This window comes from Enoplosus armatus, chromosome 6, assembly GCF_043641665.1.
Source record: "Enoplosus armatus isolate fEnoArm2 chromosome 6, fEnoArm2.hap1, whole genome shotgun sequence".
NCBI lineage: Eukaryota > Metazoa > Chordata > Actinopteri > Centrarchiformes > Enoplosidae > Enoplosus > Enoplosus armatus.
The window spans coordinates 10,043,300-10,068,534 of NC_092185.1; the positions used below are offsets into that span (position 1 = coordinate 10,043,300).

The 25,235-nt window shown below is 42.1% G+C and overlaps 1 protein-coding gene across 1 annotated transcript in view; it reads right to left on the reverse strand.

Annotated features, from left to right (window-relative positions):
- Nucleotides 1-25,235, reverse strand: part of slco3a1a (solute carrier organic anion transporter family member 3A1a) — a 34,299-nt gene that overhangs the window by 8,097 nt on the left and 967 nt on the right. The window contains exon 2 of the mRNA XM_070907293.1: nt 18,998-19,454. Within this exon, the coding sequence (XP_070763394.1) occupies nt 18,998-19,454 (457 nt within the window). The remainder of the gene's footprint in view (nt 1-18,997; nt 19,455-25,235) is intronic.

The following is a 25,235-nucleotide window of genomic DNA, read 5'->3' on the forward strand; positions in this document are numbered from 1 at the left end:
CCTCGCATGGTAACGCACTGAACAAACAGACACAAACACACACCGTGAGGAAGACACCTGACTACAGAAACCAGTTCTTTTGTCCCAATCTGCTCTAGCGGGCAGCTGCAGATAAAATGTGGAGCTTGATCCAAAATCCTCATTAGGGCGCTGTCAGCACTGTGACTCAGACTGCAGGCAGATAATGAAGACTCAAAGCTCAATTTGGGAGACAAATTTCTCCCTGACTGTATGTCCTGTGATCTGCGGTATTATTAGACTGCAGTATGGAGTGCTGGACTGTATCTGGCACACAGACACAAACCAGGTCTTGTTCTAAGTTTGACCAACAACGCTAGCTTCAAATTATTGCTATTCCACTTCCTCCTCCGGCCCGGCAGCATTAGAAACATCCCTTTTACTGGCTGCAGGTTGGCCTGCACATCGCTGCGATCAGCACGGCGTCTCCAGTAAGATGTTGTTCGAATGCCAGGAGCAGCCACTTAATGAACAAGCGTGGAAACTGTGACTAAGCTTTGGATGTCTCTGCTAGTGCTGAGAGTGAACGCACATGTCTGCTTCCTGCCTTGACCACACACATCGGAAGGGAGTTAACACATACACATGACTGTAGCCTCATTCCCATCGTAGTTTATTCTTCACATAAAGGAAATGGCTCACAGATTCGCTAGGTGTGGCTCACTACCTATAATGTGGTATGAACAGACTCATTTCGGCAAGACGAGGTGTGAAACATCAGAAAAAGGGGCTTTCTTGTTGGGATGGGAACAAACGGCTTCTTTTTTTCAGAAGCATACAGCTGAAACATCTTTGCGGTTGACGCTCAGACCAGCACGGAAATGAACAAAAATACAGATGTGCGTCCACGAGGCACGACAGGTTTTTTACCTCTTCCTTCAGCTAGCTTCTAAGGTTTTGCAATCTGAAAAGAAGGCACATAGCAGGCTGAGGCTACTTTCCTCTGTTGACAGTGTTAATGCAAAATCTGAAACCATAGTTTAAAACAATTAAGCTCAAACAACAGCGTGTAACCATCACATATACAGACAGAGAGATTCACACCCACAAACACACGTAGACACACAGGAAAGAGCAGTTGCGGCTAGATACCAATGAAACTGTGCAGTTAAACAGCACTTTCACGAAGGAGGGCTGCAGTCGCTATGTGACTAGCAAATTTGCCTGTGGTGTTGGAAATGAGGCCTGTGCACCCTCGGTTTTGAGTGTTTCCTTAGAAACTGAGTGTTGTCTTCTCTTAGCAACAACATCCCAATTGCTTTCACCACAGGAAACCTCAAAGAGGAAATTCAGTTAGTGAAATCACCTTCCAGGAGGTGACGGCTGAGCTAGCCCACGACCACTGAGACGATAAATGTTTCCACCGAGATCTGTGCCTACCCCCGGTTGCTTCAAGAAATGCTGTCTCCTTGATGATAACGCGAGCCTCACGTGTGGAAAAGATCACTAATCTACGAGAGACCATGCCTCCTTATCAATCTGCTGCTTCTGCACAAGAAACAAGGGGGACACAATTTTGAAGCTGGTGATAATCTTCACATGAAAGATGAACTAAAATATTTTTGATAGGTTTTTTTTCTTTTTTTTGTGTTAAGGTCAAAGCCCGCAGAGGAAAAGTACACAGCAAGTTGAGTCTCTCACAATGGGATTAAGCTGGCACGAACATGAACTGGATCTTGTAGTCAAAACATAAGCAAAGTATAAAGTCCAACATTGCTTCAGTATAGTTCCTCATTTTCCCCCCTCCATCCAACAGAAGCCTAATCTACTAAATGTGAGGTGCTCAAGATAAAAAACTTTCTTTTGACCTCTTTGGGAGCTGCCACACAGAAACACGGCCAAATCTTAAGTAACACAAACTGTCTGTGTGACATTCTCCAGTTTGGTTTGAAGAAATAGTTCCACATTTTAGGAAATGTTTGTTTGCTTTCTTGCTGAGAGTTAGGTGAGAAGCTCGATACCACTCATGTTGGAAGTGATTAGCTTAGCTTGGCATACAGACCGGGGAAAAAAAACGAGGAAACTGCGAGCCTGGCTCTGTCGGAAGACAACAAAATCTGCCTAACAGCATCTCTAAAGCTCACTATTAACACGTTGTATCTTACTGGAACAGCAGTGACTCACTGTGACGACAGTGAGGTTGCCAGTTATGACACTCAACTCCTCCTAAATCCAATAATTGTTGGTTAGGCTAGCTGTTTGACTCTGCTTCTAGTCTTTATGCTAAGCTAGGCTAACCGCCTCCTGGCTCCAGCTCTGTACTTTACACACAGATATGAGAGTGGTATCAATCTTCTCATCTAGCTCTCGGCAAGAAAGTGAATGAATTATAGCCGATTTGAACGGTTTCATGTGAAATATTCATCTGGGCATGTACTGACAAGCTTGGTTACAGTTATTTCAAACTTAAATAACCGACCCTTGCTCTCAGGTCAAAGATAAAAAGACAACTGCTCCTGTACAAGCTGTAAAGGCACATATTTCATGTTTGTCATGACGGGGTTAAGCTGTAGAAAAGGAAAGAAAATAAGTTAAGCACATTAAATCTCCATGAAGGACAATACACCACCACAGCCGTGGGTAATCTTTTAAATACACTACTTCTCCAAATCCCTTTTCCCTTCCAGCGGTCCCGTTACGAGATAAGTACAAAACAAACTAATTTGTTCATGTTGTAGTTTGCCCGAGCCTTTTAGTATCCTATGAATTATACTCTCAGGGGAGCATGTCAGATGTAATTCAATAACAAAGCTCAGCTCTAGTGTTTTTGTCTTCCTCTAATTTGTTTAGAGACCAACAGAAAAGGCTGGGAAAGCTGCTGTCCATGAGGCATGTCCTTTTCCGGATATTAATTAACCCACAGATGCATCCCATATCCTACGCACTACATGTGGAAAGTTGACATATACAAATGAATACACAAATTACCTTCAAAGAACACAGAGGGTTTTTGTATCTTGTGAAAACTGGATTTCAGTATTTCACATGTAGGGCTTACGGACTTCATCTTCACACTTGGACAGCACTTCCCCATAAGTATGTGACCACATGCAAGCACCTCCATCCTTTGTAATGGTTCAGACAAAACACCAGATCAGGTCAAATCAGGTCAGATCAGATCACATCAGAAATATTTTATTGATCCCCTTTATTACAATAATTTCTCCGGACATGCAAAGATTAAGCCATAATAGAAGAGATGATAACTCTGACAGGCTGCACTCGTCATAAAATTACACCTGAGATTAATGTGGAGCCAGGTGAAACCCAGGGAGGCAGACTTAATGCGCAGATGCAAGGTCCTCCACAAAGATAATGGGCATTTAAAAACCACTAGTCATAAAGTTTAGTTTCCTTATACCATCTAAGCCAAGGGGTTGAGATTATAAACCACCCCAGCGTGAGGTTAAACAGAAAAGCTCTGACGAAATGTCAGATGCATCGCGCCTGCACCGTCCTCCAGTTTATTTCCTGCTCTTGCTGTACAAAAGGAATTCCTTCTCCTCCATTAATCCTGCTCAAGTTGGCTCAGTAATCCCCTGAGCTAAATAAGAGCAGAGGGACAGTTCAGTGTGGGAGGCCAAACAACAGCTTGTGCCACTTTCACGAGGGGCCAGACTGAAACTGAGAGTGAGCTAAATGATTACTAAAGATAAAGCCAAGAATCTTGGGCCTAAACAAGAGTTCATGTCAGAAGGGCAATCTCCAGTAGGAACAAACAGAGTCTTGGGACAGACGAACTGCATAAAGCAGACACAAGATTTCAAGGTTACATTTAAAGTGGCTGTAAAGTTTAAAGACTGCACTGATTTAAAGAGCTTTCAAACAAAAGCCCCCGTCTTTCTCCTCTGCCGTACATCAGGTCACAACATCCTCTGTGTAGAAGTCTTGAGATTGAAGAGACTCGGGAGAAACACTCAAACGGGCCGGAGATGTCAGACTGAACACTGGCCATTTCCTGCCAACGTCCATTGAAGTAAATACACCATCACTCACGCCGACAGTTACACAAAAGATTCAGACAATTGCTCAACAACTCAACTCACACACCACCACGCCTAACAACCATCCATCTGCTTCCTGGCAACATGCTTCCCCTACTCTCATCAACGGCACAGAAACAGCTAAATGTTTCCTGGTTTGTGAAAGAAATGTGCTGCCGTGCAGTGACGTTATAAGAAACTGGATTTAACAGGTTAAAGGCATTTTTATTGAGAAAAAACACAAGCTTTAAAGTTTCTTAGACATTAATATTGAAAATTAGAGTTTATGATATTTTAAATTTACATTTAATGAGATTTTTTTTTCATGGATCCAGTTCTTATAATACATCATTGGTTGTTAGGTTGTTATTGTTAGCTAGCATGTTTTTAGCTGCTGATGTTACAGACAAACGTGTGTGCTTAGCTGCTTGCTAAGGAGAGGTAGCTGAGAAAGTTTGATTGGTGGCAACATGCCACAAAAAGTGAGTGGCCCACATGTGTTGTTTTCTTTCACGTAGCATGTAGCATATCACCTGACAAATCAACAAAACTGTAAACAAACAAACAAACAAACAAAAAGACAGAACATATCAATTATTTATCTCTAAAAAAATGCGCACCTGTGAGCTGGTTTAACTTTGAGATATCTTGTTGGTCTGTGGGTTTATTTTAAAAGGTCAATACTTCCTACTTATTACCTGCTAAACAGGGACTTTTTCTAAAACACACACACACCCACCCACACACACACACACACACACACACACACACACACACACACACACACATCAGCATATGTACAATTTTCCATCATTCACAGACTGTGGTTTTGAAATAGCATTTCCTAAGAAAGTGCATATAGATATCAGGTCTTAGTACGTCATTCACAAGTAAGACACTATTCAATCTGCGGTTCTCAAATTACTGCCCTCCTCATTTGCTAATAAACACACACAGTGAGACTCTGCTAATCACTTACACATACTGAACATGCATGATGTTATCAGCTATGTTCAAAGTGATCAATTTATCTGTATCAACTTTAATATATCAAATATATTTCAGGAAAAATGAATGAATGAAGTTTGAAATACCGAGGGACTGGCTGTTCAGCCTCTGTAAAGTTTTGTCTCTTCCCATTTATTTCTTGTACTTTTTTTTGCTGTCACATCTGATCTCAATCTCAAAGGCATTTGTCTTCAGGCACTCTGAGGGGAACTGACAAAATTCTTATCTTACATTTCTCAAAGCACCACTTCCTCGTCTATCTCTGGACAATACCACTAACACTCTAATCCTGCAGACTCTTACTCGGTTCACATTCCCAAGATGTGAACCTGTGAATGACGACAGAAACAAACTTGCTGACAGGAAACGAGCCAATTTAAATGAATAAATCCCCTTACTGAGATTAAATACGACTGACTTTAACTTCTGTGAACATTTAGTGTGACACAAAATCATCACTTCATGCAGACGGCTGTTACGTTAACTCAGGCCCCCTTCATGCCGACAGGATTAATAACAAACAGGTAAAAGTCATGCAAAAGTCGCCTCAAAGGTGAAGTCTATTTTGATGAGGTACAGAGGATATTAAAGGCTACCAAATCTTCAGTGATCCATAAGTAAGAACTAACAGCATTAGACAGCAGCTTTCACCCCAGGAAGTGAAGCCTCGGCCCACCTGAGTGGCTTTTAGTATCAACGTCAACCTCAGTTGTCAAAGAAAACATTACTTACACTGCAGGCAGTAAGTTTTACTGGGTATTTTAAAAACATCTTAAGAATCCCACAGAACAAATGTTTGTACCAGTGTATATTTAATTAGATAAATGAATATGCACATAATCCAATTTTTAAAGGATTTATTTACTTTGTAAAGTAATACCTCAGTTCATCTGAACAATTCAAAATCACCAAAAAAGGAGATACAGTATCGACAGCGATTATTGATGAATATGTGGATTATTTGCTCGATTCATTCTTTTGTCTATAAAATGCAAGAAAATGGTGAAAAATGTTATAATTTCTCAAAGCCAAAGGCGATGTATTCAAATTGCTTATTTTATTCGATCAACAGTCAAAAATACTACGTTTACTATCATATTCACATATACATAAAGCATAACATCTTCACATTTGTGAGGCTGGAAATAGTGAACATTTATATAGTTCCTGATAATTTCTCGTCAATCGACTAATTAATTATCAACTTATTGTTACAGCTCTGAATTAATGGGGGGGGGGCTGAGCTGGCTTGTTGGTCAGCTGTACCCTACAGTAACCCTCTACACAGCCATGACCTAAATAACAAGCCAAAGCTTAAAGTAGGCTCTCAACTCACATTCAAATGCCATTACATCAGGATCATCCTTCTTTAACTTCCGCTTACGTCAAATCATCTCAAATTTGAAACCACCCCTCCGCACACGTCCGGCTGCGATCTGGTATCTTCTCATCTAGTTAACTTCTAACTGGCACCGGAGCGGACGAGTGTTTGGATGGTTTCACTGATGCCATATGGTTGCTATATATATATATAAAAAAAGTGCAGCTTAAGGACACTTTTAAAACTATTAGCATTTTGACCCTGAGGATGAGCGGGGGTTACTGCAGAGCTTCGTCCGCTGCCGCAGCCGGGCCGACGCACCAGCTTCTCAGCGGCTCTCTTCCCCTCACGTTAAGCTGAGCTCTGGCTCAATCTAAGCCTCTGAGAGGTCACAACCTGAAATGGGAGGTCAACGTCGGGCCTCACTGAAGGCTTCACTACCTCATATCTGTGGTCTGCTTGACCAGACTCCTGATATGAGTCTAGACTGCTGATAACGAGATTATTTTTATGTAGCAGGACAATCAGGTGACTTTCACTGAGTTTACTGTACGTACAGTTTGTGTTTTACATCATCATCTTCTGCAATTTAACACAAAACACACCACTGTTTTATGCAACATCTCCACATCTTCACTTCCTAATGTCAGATACACGAGGCTTGTTGTGACTACAAATATTATTTGGGAAAGGCCACTTGAAGTAACATTTAATGCAAAGTTACAGCACAAACATTTAATTCATCACTCGTTTCAGACAGATCAGAATACGGTCGAGCTCAATAAAACCTTAAAACATTTTTGCAGATGCCAATTTTATTTTAATTGGTATGAATATGTTATATACTTACAAATATAGGATACTTTCTGAACCTTTATGGATAAAAAACCCTACATATATTCAATATAATTTGTATTAGCAGTACATTAAAACACAAAAGTAAAAACAAATGTCTGTTTATTAGAGCTGAAAGGATTAGTCTATTAATCAACTAGACAATCGACAGAAAATGAATCAGCAACTATTTTGCTAATCGATTAATTGTTTCAGTCATCTTTTCAGCAAAAATGGTTTCAGCTTCTCAAATGTGAGGATTTGCTGCTTTTCTCTGTTTTATATCGTCGTAAATTGAATATCTTTGGGTTTAGACTAACAAGACATTTGAAGACGTTACCTTGGACTTATATTTCATAGACGATAATGCAAATAATCATTAGTTGCAGCCCCACTGTTTACATTGTTTTCATTATATTCGTACCAACTGTGTTATATCAGAGGTAAAAAATAGTAAATGCTGACTGAAGATCTGCTGTGCCCAACAGATCTCTGTCCTGTTTTATAATTCAGGGGCTGCGACAGCCGAGCTGCCACATCCCATGACTCTTTGGATGACAATACAGAGAAAAATCACTTAAGTAAAACACACTGCAGCAAGATGGGAAAAGAAAAAAAAAGGTTTTATCGAGTGAGATACACGGCAGAGCTGGAACAGCCCTGTCATGGAAATAAACGCTTTTTAATCTAAAAAAAAAAAGTCAACATCCGGCCCTCTTACATTATATAAGAGTGAAGCCGTCATATTAAACTTTGGGAAAAGATCAAACTCTGTTTGTGTGTGTGTGTGTGTGTGTGTGTGTGTGGTCATATCCTGTGTGTGTGTCTCCTTACGGATAAATATCGGAGGGTAACACTTAGATCTTGATAATAAAAGCAGAGAAAAGTCAACAAACAGACGTGAAGGAAATTAAAAAATGGGAAGAATTGTTTAAAAACCATCTATTGCATTTAGTCTAAATCAACACTTGTAAATGGATACGAGGCAGGTTCACTACAATATGGAGGTGGTCCTGCCTCCCCTGTCTGAACTCCTTCATCTGTCATACAGGAAAGGTTCGACCACAGTCCACACGAGCCTTTAGCATAAGTTAGCTATTCAGTTATTTTGGATTATTGGCTTGAAGGTGGGCAGAGCTATGCTGGAATTATAAGACGTTACCAGACTCCATGTACTAATAAGAGTGATAAATGTGTGACCTGTCTCGACCTAAAAAGGTGCGACAAAGCTGACAGGAGAGTCAGGGAGATGTCAATCAAGCACAGCTTGTACACTCCCACACGGTCCTGAGAGGAGGTCTAGGAGGTGTTTGTTTTTGTCATGTCACAGCACAGGTGTAAATGATAAAATGATTGATGGCTGAATTCCATGTAGCTGCTCCATTTTCAGGGTCCTGGTGTTGTGTATGCTGACAGAGAGCCAGCATGCACAGTATAACAGAACAGAGCCACAGTTAATTATATTAGTGACACCTGTGCTTTTCCAACAAGTCAACATGTCTGCTGTGAAAAAATAATTAAAATCACCTTTGAGGGTGTACCATGGGTTCAGCTTTGGGCCTTTTCTCAATTTTCTGTTGGATCTTTGCTCTTTGTAAAACTGAGACTTTGATGTGTGTGTCAATTACTGTACAACTATGAAGACAGAGGTTGATCAAAGTGATTAGTACTTTAACCATTTCTGTCAAAATGTCAGCATCACTTTGAATACAAGCTTGAAGGAGAACTTTGTTTTGGAGTCTGGTGTCATTTGGTACGGAAGCTACTGATCCTCTTTGTGCTGTTTACTCACCTTTAGCCAATTGGCAGCCTAATTAACACAAACATAGGCACCTTGGATAAAACCAGCTGTATAAAGACACATGATAATGTAACCTTGGCAATCACACTTCTTCATCAAATACATATTGTAAGCTTATATTTTGTTGTTGAATACACTGCTGTATCGTTGCTACTTTTCTAGTAGCTATTCCAAACATGCACCAAATGCTTTTGTGTGTGCATTTGTGTTGTGCTCAGTCTGCCTGTAATCAGATTCTTCTCCTGCCTTGTAGGTCACTGGCATTAGGCTACTTTAACCTGACATGCAGTAACTTAATCTTTGAGTCCAATTAACCTTGTGTCATCACTCTCCAACTATTCCAGGAAGCAGTAAAAGCCCTCATTAACCTAAATGGCATCAGTATTAGTCTGCTCTAACCGAAGTCCCGTTTGTTTTTGTTTCATGTCCAACAGATTTAAATCCACACTCCTAATTAATGAAACAATCTGCACACGTCATTATAATGATCCACTTATTAAGTCACTGTTTCTGTGAATCGATGCTGCCTGGTCTCTTCTGTGCAAAGGCGAGTGATTTTCAAATATTCCAGTAATGCGAGCATCGACTGCTGTTACAATAATAATGACGGTCTCTCTGTGCCATAAGATTACATAAACAGGCCGGGCATGTTTTCAAACAGGGCACTGATGTGATGCTGGAAGCTCGGCGAGACTGCCAGCTATGTGAACGCCGGGTCAGCAGAGGGAGGGAGGGAGGGAGGGAGAGCGGGAGACAGAGGGAGAGAAGGAAGGTTAGACGGCGGGTAGGAGTTGATGTAACAGAGCAAAGCCTTGTCATTCTGCTCTGCTACAGTGATCTGTTTGTAATCCTGCCTCAGATGTTTTCTTGGAGCCGAGACGGAGCTACCCACAGTCTCCATTGTTGGGCAGTTGGGTGGTAGGATGAAGGCATGGAGGAGAAAAGGGCACAAGACCAGTGCGTATACTTCTCTGTGCTGGAGAGCCGCAGCTGCTCTATTGAAGGCGAGAAGCTCAGAGAGGTTTGGGACTCTTTGACAGCAGCTGGTAACAGCTTCTTCAGCAGGTGGCTTGGCCTAATTATCAGGCTAGAGATGCCAACAGCCCGTTTCCCCCTTTTTCTCCAGGAACATGTGAAGAAGCAGGCGCGCAATATATAAGGACGACTGTGCGACACCACGTCTGCCGCCAATTATAATGGAGCACTAATTGTGTTGCATCCTGAGGAAGAGGAGAATCGATGGGGAAGGCCAGATGTGGGAGGTGTTTTGAGGAGAAAAAAAAGTAGACTGAGAAGTAAAGAGCCATAACTGGAAAATATGTTTGATAACAGAATAAAGATATTAAGATTTATTTTTGATATGTAGCACGATGTGTCATAAGCATAAGCAAAATCTGTAAAATAATCAAACTGATGCAATAGACTGTGGTCTAATGTTAAGGATGGGGTCCCTTATTGAAATGAATTGGATGTCCCTAGTGGATGTTACACCGTTGAGTTAGCTAAATAACTTTTCATAACCTCCTTTGATGAAGAGGAGGGGCCTACCTTTGACCTGTTTCATGTTGTCTTGCATTCTTAGCTGAACGTTGTTGTAATAGGTTGGTAGCATTGCCACTAACTGCGCTTTCAACAACCAATAACAACTTCTAAACAGTGGCAATACCTGGGGGTGTTTGATTTATAACCCTCGCTTGTCCCCAACACTGGCTGCTTAAAGTAGAGATAGCGAGTTTATTGCGTTTGGGGAGATTTTTAATATAGCAGCAACGCTAATCATTTAGCAGTGGCGCTGCGCTGCTGTTGAATGCATATAGGGGAAACACTGGAGTGGTGCTTCTATGTCTAACAAATGATCTTGGAGTACAAACACCGTTAGTTACAGCCGATGGTTGTCATTTCAACTGGTGAAGCACCAGCTAAAAGAGAGAGGCCTGGAACCTCAATGTTTTGCACATTGATCCTGGCTAATAACAAACTGTGAAGATTGTTGGAAGATTCAATAAGAGATTTGTTGGCCTCAGAGCTTAGTGAATCCTGGTATCCTTCTGGCTCAGAACCAGATCTCAAATTGGACAAGCATGTGAATCCCAACCCTAAACTCTTCACACATGTAAAATCGAAAAGTTGTAACACAATATGATTCCACTAAAACTTAATAATATAATATCACTAAATTATCGCTGAGCCCCACAGAGCCATCAATCACAAACTGAGAATTCATATCTTACAACAAAAAAACAATTTGCGGTTTCTATATCGGTGTAAATCAAGCTGCATTGTGGCAGGAAAAACATTTGACTCATCAAATGGAGCGGAAAATGGTTGGATCAGAGTGAAGCCCGAAAGAAATACTCACTTCTGTTTACACATTGAGCAAATAAAAAAGTTGACTGAACCAAACAGTTAATTATAATTACTGGCCACCTATTGATCAGAGTCCATTTAATTAGGCACTGTTATCCCTCACTCTCCGCCATCAGTGATATGGGGATTAAGTGCTGAACATGCGTCTGAGTAATCCTACGAGCCCAGAGAGCAACCACTTACACACCACTCAATCAATGAGGCTTGGGATTTGTGGTAAAGCCACGAGCGCTGCGTGAATCTGTATTTCCTGAGCAAAGTCCTTGTCCAAGGTCAGGATTTTGCCATACACTTAACTGCTCATTTTTCATAACGAAAAATTAACTTAACCGCTCATTTTTTTTGGACGACAAATGAAGTGTGTGGCAAGTCCAAGACGGGGAGCTGACCAGCGTCTCCATTAGTGTGATTTTTTTAACACAGTGTGGTTTGAAGATCAGGCAGAGCAAAGTGACAGCTGCAGAGGAGCAGAGGAAGGACTGAGCATCTCAATCCAATAGTGAGCCTAACAACCGGCCGTTTCTGTGGCAACGGCTTGCTGATGCTGCTGTGTTTATGATCTGTCTCCACCCACCTCTTATCCCAACGCTCCTCCCCGAATGGATGACCAAAAAAAAATCCCCTTTTTAATCAGCAGTGACAGAGCCTGACCCAGATTGCCTCGAGAAGGCTGCGGGGTGGCATGGTGAGGTTTACCGAGGCCACAGGGATTTATGATGGAGAGGAAAAGGTGCCACAAGCATGTTTTAGGCCAAAATACTAGCCACAATGCAGCAGGATGCCACACGGAGCACCTTTCAGGCTACACTGCTGCAGATGGCGACAAAAAAAAAAAAGAAACATGCTCATAGCAATTGCAAGAGGCTTCAACATACGGCTCTGCAGGGGTCTGGTGAGACGGCCTGAGGGTCTCATATCTGTTATCCAACACTGATCCATGTCCTGCAGAGGTCTGACCTATTTACTGGCTTCCACACTCATACTTTCTCAGTTCCCTCATGGTCCAGCTGAGCGATGAAAGGTTCATCAGGCCAGAAAAGTTGGCCTCCATCATCAGAATTTTACGAATGATCTTTAAAAGGGTCAAACTCTCCAGGTGAGCAGTACTGAGGCCAGTAAACCGGTCTGTAGGGTTAGACCAGTCTTGATTTTGCTCTTAAATTATCCTAAAAAGTTAGCCACCTCAGCCCCAGGCTAACTTCATGGAACGATTAAGATGAAAATTGGTTCACATATGTTCAGCTGCCTCCCTCTATGTTGTGTGTAAGCTGTCAAAAACAAAACAAAGTGGGGGATTAAGTGAAACCTTTGGATGTTTACATCTGATCTGGCCAGCCAGACATCCAACAGACAGGACTGTACAGACTGTGGCAAAACATGCACTGGCATAATCACGGTGTCACTGCAATACTATCCCACAAAAAACAGCAGATTGACTGGGGGAGGTGATTCACTCACACACGAGCAGCCAGATGACGAGTCCTTATGAGGCTACTACGTGGCCCGACACCCAGCAGTAATCTGGGAATGTAAAAACCTCGAGCTAAGGCCACACCCTTCTGAGGTTCATTTAACACTATCAGACAGTTTTGCACACCCGCCCCAATCCGATTCATATCACAACTACGTGTAAACAAACAGCTCCTCAATCAACTCTTGTCATCTGGAAACAGCAGCTACTGACAAATCTAAAATGACTAACAGTGGACACATTTGCTCTGTGTGTTTTGCCTCATCACCAGGCAGGACAGAGAGATTACCATATTAGATTCAAGGAGGAGCAGCAGATTCAAATCAAATAACTTTCTCTGCTCAGACTTAACCTTTAACTCGTCTCTAATCAATCACAATGACTTTCAGTTTACCAAAACGGAAGCGCTGTCACTGTCTGCTCAGCATGATGTCAGCTCAGTTCCTTTCTGACTCCTCTACATGATACTCGGAGTGATTTGGGGATAATTGCTGATTAGCAGCAGCATGTTGTTGACCAGTTGGATACAAGATAATCTCATGTTCAGTGCCCTCTCTACCCTCTAGGACCAGCCTGACGTGACCGAGCAGGGGGCCCAGCCTGCAGCATGACGTACAGTAAATGTCTCTGGGTCATTCAGCATGTGGCACTTTGCGCGTTACACATGGTGCACATGGTTCGTTATAGTGATGCAGAGGAGCAGCGGCTGGCGGATGAACATTTACTGCAACGCCGTTTATCATCTTGAGATAAAACAAACTGGTGTTGCTAGGCAAACTCAGCATGCAGCTTATGGCAGGGACTGAAAAACCCATTTAGAATCTAATCCTTCAAGATGACATTAACATGCGCTGAGTTTAAGTAGCTTATATAAACGCCCTACTGCAGCAACTGTTTGGAGTCAGAGCATTTTAGCAGGAATGTTGACAAGTCTCTCGAGGATCCCTCCGAGAACTTTGTCACTGCAACTACTGAAATCAGTTTTCCTAAAAAAACTGCAGCTAAATTTATCCCTGCAGAGCTGAAGTGAATACAAAATGATGAAATATATCATTAGAAAATTGTTGGAACATGTAGGTGTGGTGAAAGACAGCGTTAAGGCCTGGTAATAAAATACAAACCAGTGGTTGGAAGCAAAATAGAGAGATATGAAAGGCAAATGTTTTTATACTTTCGCTCTCCAGGTAGAAGCAGTTATCTTGTCTCAGGTCACAACGGAAAAATAGGACCTTTGTGTTTCCCCACAGCTAGTCTGTCATTCCTAGTTTGGTAGTTTGGCTGTGAGAGCGAGAGAGAGAGAGCGAGAGAGAGAGAGCGAGCATTTCTGCTACAGTTGCTCTGACAGGCTTGTGTTCGCCTATAAAACTCAGAGGCACTTCATACTCTCGGTGGTTGCCCTGCTGCATACTGCGACTGCTGCCTGTCACTGGCGCAGGAAGTTGTGAAGTCCGACTGAAATCACAGTTGGTCATCCTTTGTGCAGTCAAAAATCAAGTGAAAGTGATTTTACATTTCACTTTTAATTATATCAGAAATGCTTCTTTAGCGTTCGAGCCTCTGAGTGGGTCGGCTGGTGAATGTGTTTGATTGACATTTAAGCCGGCAAGGCACTGACACACAATGTAAACAAACTGTACTTTTCAAGTCAGAGACAGGTTTCACTAACAGTGGTATTGAAGAATAAGGACCATAACATTTAGCATCGAAAGACACCCATGTTGACATTAGCAGGGATGTTTTTGAGTTGTTCAATGTGCCACTGTTGACTTGCTAACTAGCTAGCCAAACTGACGTTAGCTAAGCACTTTTTCTCAACAACTGTTTAATCGATTTCCATGAGATTTTGTACAGACATTCATGGTGCCCACACGAGGAATCCTAATCACTTTGGTGATCCCTTGACTTTTCCTCTAGCGCCACCAGCAGGTCAAAATTTGACCTAACCCTTTGGTTTATGACCAAATACCTGCAAAACTAATTCCCATTGTTTAGTGCTAATTAGCAAATGTTAGCATGTTAACACACTAAACTAAGACGGTTAAGATTTAGGGCTGCAGCAAATGATTATTTTCATTATCGATTCATCTACCGATTATTGTCACAATTAATCAATGAATCTTTTAGTTTATAAAATGGCAAAAAATTGTGAAAAACGCTCATCACAATTTCCCAGAGACCAAAGTTTTGTCCAACCAACAGTCCAAAACCCAAAGACTCTTCTTTTACTATGAACACTGAACAACAAAGAAAAGAAGGAGAAAAACGTTTTACATTTTTATGTTTTTATAACTGAAACGATTTATCAATTATCAAAATGGTAGTAATGGAGTAACTGTTGCAGCTCTATAAACATTATCTGAAAATCAGCATGTGAGCGTTGTGTATGTTGTGCATGCTGACCGACACTTAGCTTGAAGCACCACAGTGTCGTACAGTCTCATGTAGCCGCTAGCACGGCTGTAGTGAGCACAGGACATAACTTAAACAGCAGATACAGTATAAAAAAAACTTCTTTATAGCAACTTCAGCAAGATTGTGTCACTTTTGCCATTAAAAGAAGCTGCTTTGGAAAACTGCACATTAAGCTTCTTCTCCATCTGCACTTTTGAATCTGATCGTACATTTCTTATATTCATTATGCAACAAGCAACGTCCACATCTGTGGGATTTTACATAAAAAGGCACGACATTGATGAATTAATTAATGTCACCCTTTCAGTCTCCCCCATATATGTAGTGTACCACAGGCACTACATACTGTACATTATAGTTTAATGAAGAAATCACAGGCAGTTTAAAAGCTTCTGAAACCTGGAGAGGCAGCTGGGTGGAGTTTGTGCTGTACGATACACGACGTCAGCTCCAAACCCTTCTCTGTGTGTCCTGTACAGTATATTTATGCAGCCAGGGGCCCTGTGGGAAGAGCCAGAATTAGCAGTGGATAGTGAAAGGTCATAGAGCAGTGGGAATAGAGATCCTGTTGACGCAATCTGTCCAATCATATTTATTTCCTTTGGCCAGAGACGAGTGCCAACGTCTAGACTCGGGAAACAAACCAAAACAACGCGATCCCATGAAATACATGTGTTTACGTTTGACTCCGCTTTTAGAGTTGGACAGCAGTGGTGATGGCATTCAAACCGGTTTCTTGAGAACACTGAAGTACTTCCTTTTAAGAAGAGCATGTAGCACTTAGCAGTACAGTCCTAAAAAATTCTTAACACTGACAGTGAACATATCTTAACCAGACAGAGACAAAAAGCTCTCTCAAGAGTCGAAGCCGACTTTACTCGGTTGTGTTTTAGAGCTGTTTAAACAGCAGTAAGCTGTGTCTGCTGCAGTACACACAGTAAAAACAGACAGTCGGAGCCTCTGGAGGAGTTGTTTTTCACAGGCCTGTGTGGTATGCATGTGCGTCCCAGCCCACTCAGACCCACCTCATGTCTGGCTGGTTGGCATTCCTGCCTCGCTCTGTAATTATGGCTCTTCTCCAGGCCTCTCGGCTCTGCTCTCCCTGCAGCGCCATACTCTTAAAGGGCCTCTGTCGAAGGCACACACTTTTCACCTGGCCATTTAGCCCGGGCTCTAATTTTAACAATAACACACCACCGGGCGGAAATGTGCACCAGCAACAGCTGCAGGCTACAGTTACCATAGGGGGAAAACGTGTAGCTTCAATTACACTCTGTCACGTATCATGAAGTTTTTCACCCTGCGCTGAACTTTAAATTATGTGATATCACATCATTAAAGTGAATTAAAGAATTGCAGGGAAGTTAATATGTTGCTTTAAAGCCTGTCTCCCGTTGAGTTTGTGAAGACATTTCAGCACTTAAAGCTGTGAAAGAGTCTACATGTCTACATTAATCTGGCAGTGTGATGACAGCACAGTGGTAGCAGAGGAAGTTTTACTTTATGTGTTCAAACGGCACATCTGTCTGGAGCTGTTACGAGAGTAACGTGTCAAGTTTCTGGTCTCAGATTCGAAAGGTGTTTTCCTCTCTAACGGCTTCTTCCAACCACTTCTAAACTCCACCTCAAACCTTCTGCAATACCTGTCTGCAGAGACAAAATGACATGAGTGAGATCCTGGATTGATTCATGTTTCGAAAATCCCACAACAAAACTACATTTATCCCATTTTAAATTAGATAATCCTGTGATGTTGCAGGATTTATGCCCAGGTGAATTTTCAGTGACTTAAAAATGAAATACTGTATAGGACTGAAGCCAAAGCCTACAGAAATTGTGCAAAACCTACAGGAAATAAGCAAATATTTGTGTTTCGAAACAAAACGCTGTCACCGCTGTAGCAATGTGAACTTGTTGACGTAAACTGATGAATAATCCAAATACATTATCAGTATGTGAAAGGAAATCTCACAGAATTTCAGACAATCTACTCCATTCATGCAGCTGGGGGCACATGACATGCCTGCAGCAGAAGGATTAGCACGATCAGCTGAGTACGACTCAATACCACATTGTTCCTCGCTGCTCACCGCTTGTTTTTCCTCCAACTCTCCTTGCAGCTTATCAGAGGAGGACAGAACCCCCCCCCCCACCAAACTTCAATCACTCACAGTCTGCTTCCCACCGTAAACTGCTAACAAGCCACAACGGTGGTGCCAAAATGTCAAAGCCTTTTGTGATACTTTTTCAGGCCCTTTATTGTTTCAAACAAAGCTTGAGGTGCTTTTTGCAAAAACCTCTCATGTTCAGGACAAATAAACACAATGAACGACAATTAAGAAAATCAGCTTTGGGCTTGAGATTACAGAGCACACTGCTGCCTTTGTTCGCAGGTCACATCTGTATTTGAGTGACAAAAGGCAGCCACACAGCCTGCTGCTGTGTGAATGTATCAGAAGAGGGTGAGTGCCAGCCTGAACTCATCCTCTATTCAGGCTCTCATTGTCTCTGCTCCACACTGATAACAAACAGCACACACTACGCAGACACATCTCATCGACTCCATCAAAGGCTGATGTGGCAGTCTGGACAACAAACAGGCAGGTCCCCATCAAAACAAGAAAACATACTATTACATGGATTTGTGGTTCGGGGGTAACGTCTCTCTGCTTTTGTGACCAACAACATTAAAGCGAAAAGCTTTAGCCTCTGTTTTAACTTTAAAGGAACAGTTTGACATTTTGGGGAAAACGCTTATTTGCTTTCTTGCCAAAGGTTAGATGAGAAGATTGATACCCTCTCATGTCTGTATGGTAAATATGGAGCAGGAGCCAGCAGCAGGTTAGCTTAGCTTAGCATAAAGACTGATCTGGGCAATAGAAATAGCTATGCTGGCTCTTTCCCCCTTTGTCCAGCCTTTGTGCTAAGCTAAGCTAACCCACTGCTGGCTGTGAGTGGTATGAATCTTCTCTCTGCAAGAAAGCAAATAAGCTTATTTCTCTAAGTGTGAAACCTCCTTTGACATCTGTTGGTTTATTAGCACAGTAACATATCTCACTGGGTGGTATGTCCTGTAAAATATCTGACACAGATTCAGAGAAAAAGCTACAGAAGTGAAAATCCCTGCATGGCTTAATGAGCCAAGTACTAAAGCTACCTTCTGTATACCAAAATAGCAAAATATACACATCACAGCAAATACATATCCCTAAACAGCCATTGTACATTCAGAACTTTGCACAGAAAGCACTTTGAATGCACCTTTAAACCTCGAAGAGCCACATCAGCAGCATCTTGCCTGAGAGGATTGAGCGAAGCAGAGACATTTAACCCGTATCGCCTCCTCCTCCCCACTGAAAACTGCTGTAATGGAGATTAAAAACCTCCCAGATCTGCTCACCTGGCACTCACGTGAACAGGCCTGCGCTTAGAACAAAGACAGGCGGTGTGCAGCAGGAGCGCACACATATATACCCTGTGTTGACTCAAACTATGCAGACCTCACACCTGATGGCGATGAACAAACACGTTCATGGTTGACTTTCCGCTGTACCAGTTTTAGTTGCCTTGGGAAATCAGTGTGCTGCAGCAAGTACATTTTTAATTTCCAGTGTGATAATCACCTGTTTCCTTGAACAGTAATTTCATTCAGCCAAAGATTCTCAAACCTCTCGTCAGCCGTGGCTTTTGGCAAACTGACTTTGATTTTTACCTTTTTTCCCCAACATATTAGGTGCGGATTTTTAACATTTTGTTCACACAGTTTTATGAATATGCCTCACCTATATAGAGTGACGAGTCTTTCTTCTTCACGTGATCATCGATGTAGGACACCCCCAGGGGCTGCACCGGCGTGGCTCCGATACCCAGCAGGACCTGGGCCCCGATAAGCAGCAGGTACATCATATTGGTGTTGGCCTTGTTGGCGCACACTGCGTCCTCAGACTGCTGGGCGTTCCCGCTGCTGGTGTTGGAGCAAACATCCCGGCCCATGTCAGTCCTCCACATTTCCCCTATCTCATACTGATTAGTTAGAAACTCAGGCAGAGCTGAGAGAAGGGCGCCTAGCGCCATGACGATGCCCCCGCAGCCGATCAGACGGGGCCGATGTGCTTTAGCCCCAAAGTAGCTGACAAACAGGATCAGCGCCAGGTTGCCTATCTCAAAGCTGCTGGCGATCACTCCTACATCAGCGCTTTGCAGGTTGAACCGCCGCTCCAGGGTGGTCAGCACACTCACCTGAAAACAACAGTGGGACACAAAATCAAACCATGAATGAAGCAAAAATGTAGCACAGATGCAAAACCAAGGATGTGGGAATCTAATGTCACCAATTGACAAAGAAAAGTCATCGTATGATTTATCAATATACAGTATCATAAGCATTTTAACTTTACGACCCCATTTACACCTGCCATTAACATGCAATCTAGAACTGTATGTGCCGTCTGGATAAGGAAACACACACGTGTGAATGCACGCGTATTGCGATCAGATCGGCCAGTTCACATCTCGAGGTGGTCTGGCTCACATTGTGATCAACCTACTGTAAATGCAAGCAGCACAGCGTGACCAGGTTCTGTTTCTTAAAAAAAATGTCCAGCGAGTTTAAAAAGGTCACCTAACTTTGCCTCTTCCTGCTACCTTAAGCAAGCCCAGCCAAAGCTAGTAGTAGCAGCAGCTAGCAAGTCTTCAATCACAATATGGGCAGTTTGGAGACAACGAGAATGCTTAGTGATACAAGTTGTAAATGCAAAGCCCCGTGAATCAGATGTCATGTATCCAGATACAGATCACATTTTAATACCAGGTGTAAATGGGGCCTATATTTGATTCTTTTGGACGTGCTCATGGAGAAATCGAGTGTGTTTTCATCATCAGTCCCACTGTTTTAAACTGTGCCTTTCCATTGGAACATCTAACAACTAACAAGCTGTTCAGATGTTCCACACTGTGGCTCCTCCCTGGAAACAGGCCTCTGTTTCTGATTAGCCGGGCACAGCAACATTTACTCATCACAAGCTTCTCTCTCTTTCACCAGCTGTCGTCCACACAAGAGTTAGAGCCATCCAGTAACGTCCAGCTGAAGCGAACACAGCCAAACGCTTGTTCAGCCCAGTTCAGGTTTCTTTGTTAACTGTAATTGTCAGTGGTCAGCGATTAAATAATGTAAGACAATATGTATTTTCAGGCAGTGAACTTTGTTGGACACTAAGTTCATCAGGATGTTTCAAAGTACTTTATAATGAGTCTGTTGTAAAGCAGAGTGGGGATGTGTTTGCTTGTGTTGTGTGGGAACAGTCTCTCTGTGCCATGTGAACTACAGTCACATTTATAGTTATCAAGCTATTTTCAGATCTGTCCCAAAATGCCCTTGAAAGGGCATCACAATTTTCCATTTCCCAACTGGCTCTGTTAAACAGTTTTAACTGAGCCCTAAGAGAAAAAAAAGAAAGAAAAAAAAAAGGATCCTGCGAACACAAACATCCCCGTCTGAAAATAGTGACCTCATTGCAAGATGAATCAACTTGTGGTTTTGCTATTGGAAAATGTTTCAATCAAAAGCTAAATTATGACAATTTGATGTACACAGTTGATTTGGATTGGATGCGAATGTGTTTAAACAAGGAAATGACCTTTGAGGATCCAGGAGGCTGAGTGCTTGAGGGACAAATGTGAAAGTGACTGATCAAAAGTACTCACTACACTTGAATATGACCTTTAATCTGAGAGTAGGTATCACACTTTGCTCAGTATTATACTTACTGAATCTACTTACTTCTATACACTGTCTCTTTGAAAACTACATGTAAAATATGATGTATTGAGCACCAAAATATTCTTTAAAAAAAATGGTTTGGTGACGAATCATCCACTTCTGACCCCAGAGACAGTTTAAACACTCTTTGTTTCCAGCATGTCTCTTGAACAGCCAGATACATTACAATCAACAAACCAAGTCTGGCGCTGAATCAGAAATGAACAGAAAAGTGATGTTTTAAGTTTTTGCTAATTGACTTTTTTCTACAACCCTACAATCTGTCCTGAAGTAGAGATGAAACCCTTCAGTCTCGACTGTTTTTAAAATACGATATGTTTCTGTATGTTTCTAAAAGTTCTACCCAAACATTTAACACACCCTTAAAACAAACGTTGTGCAGCCTGTTTGCTTTGTCATTAGAATTGAAAAAATGTTGTCCTCTGTCCTCTTTTTAGGAAGCAGAAGTGACAGCAGGTCGTTCTTGCAGCTGCTCTGAACACAACTGCAGTGACTCCTTCACTACACATCAAAGCACAGCGAGGATGATTGTTGGGAGCGGTTCGTGCCGCAGTCCTTTGGTGAACTTGAGTGGATAGAAAACTTCAGAATGAGTCACGATGTCTCTGCCCCTTGGGTGGCTCTTTCTCACAAATGCAAACGCACTGGATGGGCTGCCTTTCCGCCTGACTGGCTCCACCCGGCTGGGCTCTGATTGCAGCGTTGTCTCATCCAGTTCTTAGAAACGACGCCAAACCCTCAACAACCTGTTGACTCTGTAGCTTTAGCTCTACACAGACAGTAACACTGCAACAAGGTATAGCAGAGGGAGCGGAGCCATCATCCAATCCAATCCCATCCCGTTACGGGAGGCCTGAGCAAGCGGCATGACTGCCAGCTCAGCAGTGGAAACACTCTGGATGAGTTAAGCCAGGTTCAACATATTTGCCTACTTCCGCTCTGACTCAAACAGGCAGCTTTCCAGCAGGATTAAACCCGGAATAAATGATATAGGAAAAATCGACTGGATAGCATACTGGTCAGCGCTCACAGCCACATTTTCTCAAACTGTGGAAATGTTTAATCTGTTGCATGGCAACAAAACAAACCACGTCGTGCTGCGTGACATCCCATCACCTAACACAAGAACGAGTCTTGTCTGAGCAGGAATCCCAACTTCCAGACTTTTTTTTTTCTCAGGATGTACTGACAGGGTCTGTATTAGCAGCGAACAGGGAAAAAAAGCAGCTCAACGATGACGTTCACTTCAGCACATTAAGGTTGAGCATTGACGTGAAAGTGCTGAAATGGTGCTATTTGTGAAGGCACAGCAGCTGTTTATAACTGAAGCCTCGGCTATTTAGATTCATTCCCACTCGGTTTTATGGGGTGTAACCTACTGGAGGTTGACTAAAGGTTAGCTAACGGTACTTAAACTGCTAAAGAGTTGTTTTATTGGTGTCTAAAAGTAGCTACATCTATAGCATTAGCCATGTGCATACAGTGTATCTTAAACTACCTCTATTCTTATTTTTTGAGCACATTTACACATTAACATATTTTTTTTCCAGTCCATGCATGTGTGTGCCCGTAACTTGCACCTGACGTCAGCTACTCTGTTAATGGCTACACCTGTGTGCTATTTAATGAAAACTGCCCAATGCTGACACACCAATTTAAAGAATACCTGGGTGATGTATGTTTAGATTCATGTCCGTATATTAAGCTGAAATAAAACTGAATCACTTGACATCTCAGCTTAAATGTAATTGATGAATAAGTAATATCTGAACAAATACATGTGCTTTATTGGAACATAACTATTAATATTGACATTTGGCTTCTCCTTCCCTCCAACACTCAGCTGATTCAGTGCGACCGCAGTTTGACAGGTTTGCTCACGATATGAACCTGAACAGTTTAAGTTCAGGTGTTAGTTGCATTTTGCAGCTCGAGCTCTGAAGTGTCATATTTGGCTCTTATCAGGGAGGCGTTACTATAACCAGCAGAGCTTAGACCCTCGGGTGCTGCATACACAGAAGTCACAAATAGAGCTTCCCAGGGCTTAATATATAGTATTAACTTCTACAATTAAAACTGGTAGAATTACTGCCGAAAAGTGAAAGCAACTAGTGACAGGATGCTTGAACGTCCGGCCTCTTATGGTACATATTAGAGTCCTAAATGTCCAAAATATTCACAGGTGCAAAATACATCAGTCCCTGTAGCTTTATTATTGGGTAAAATAAAACAGCTTGAACCTGACCTAATCAACTTATCAATCACATGATGGTTCTGGGATCAGTGAACCTCAGACAAATAAAGCTCAAGAGGTTTGTTCAAGCACAGCTAGGGCTCCAACAATTGTTTTCATTATTGATTCATGATTTTGTCGTGTCAGAAATCAGTGAAAAATGCCATTTATAACTTTCCCTCAGTAGAACCAGAGAACGTTTGCCCTTTAGGCTCGAAAGAGAGACGAGACGAATGATCAATTCATTTTCTGTTGATCTTTTCAGGTCAACATGCGGCTATTTAACTATACAGCTTTACAACATATCATAATCTCAATAAATCAATGTATTGATTGATGTCACTCTCTTCTTCTTGGTAAACCAGCTTAGAGGTGCATTACCGCCACCAACTGTCGCTCTCACACCACGTGACAATGTGGTAAGCAGTCCTGCTGCCCAAATCACGTTACCTTGCGAGGCAGCTGGATTCACGAGGGTCTGGCCCTGATTTACATCCTGCCCCGAATACATAGCAGAGCCACTAAGGGAAAACTCCCGTGGTGGAAATGGTATTGCCAAATCTCTACCAGTGGACACATTTCATTATATACGTCAACCCTAGTTCCAACTTCTCAAATGGGAGGTTTTGCTGCTTCTCTCTGTAATACATCAAAGTAAGCTGAATACATTTGAGTTTTAGACTTTTGAAGATGTCACCTTGGGCTCTGGGAAGTAGAGGTTGTTTTTCTTATACATTTATAGACAAAATGACTAATGGAAATCAATCAATAAAACAACTGTTAGTTGCAGCTCTAATGTCCATTAGACCAAGTAACCAACTGATGACAAGAGTCGAGCATGAAATTATTCACTTCACATGTACGTTTTTAATCACAAGAGGCCATTTACTCATATCACTCACACAAAAACTGAGAACTGAGAAAAAACCTAAATAAATCAGGGAACAATGGTATCACAGTCATATCTGTATGTCTGTGGTGTTCGTCTGCGCAGGTTTACTGTTCAGTTGCAGTCAGGCTGCTAAATCAGGACACCCAGCATGTTGCTAAGTGTCTTTTACTGTAAGCAGCTCACAGAAAGCAAGGGGACCATGATAATTGAGTTGTGTCCCTTCGCTGCCAGCAAACGCTCTTAAATCCCATCATCCAATCAGAGATGCCACAGCAGCTCATGCAGGTCGACAGCAGTTCACCAACCACATCGTCACCGGCAGCTAATGTCCTGCCCATGTAAAATGAAGCTCCATGTAAATTAGCTCTGTGTGTGTTGACCTCACCTGAAGCTCCAGGTATATTGTTCAAACTGTTTGAACAGGTGTCCAAACCTAATCTGCCATAAAAAGAAGCAGAACAACTGCACTGCCTGTTTTTTTTTAAAATCAGAAATAGAGGAAGAATATCGTCCATAACGGACTCTTGAGTTTCACTGCTGTGCTCTGTCGCCGCTCTGAGCTGCGGGATGCTTGACGCTCAGCAGGTCCACTGACAGAGTAGATAAGATGTTCCACTCCAAATATGGCCAAGGCATTCTGGGGTTTAGTCTATTAATTGCGAGTGAGCAGAGGAAACAGTGCGATTTCTGAAGAATAAACATGGCTAATGTCGAAACTAAATGTTCACAGTGGCTGCCTGAGGCTGTGGTGCTCCTCTGGGATGCTTTGAGGAATATTTTGGAGCCCTTCGGGAAGCTTTGTCTCACAAAATCTATATTAGAGTCTCTGCACGAGTTCAGATCCTTCTGTGTTTTTATGTTTTCATTGCAACCGCATCATACAAAAACACACATTGTGGTTTTATAAGGAGACATATTTAATGTTTGTCATGTACCAATCTGATTTGTCATCAGTGCTCATAATAGTAAAAGCGAAAGGTTGAGTAAAACTAAAAAAAAAACAGGAAATAGATGTAGGGAGGATCCTTGACCTTGACTGACATTTTGAGTAAAATCAGCCAATTGCTGCCTTTATAAACAGAAGACTACTATGATTAATGCTAACCAGAGCTTTAA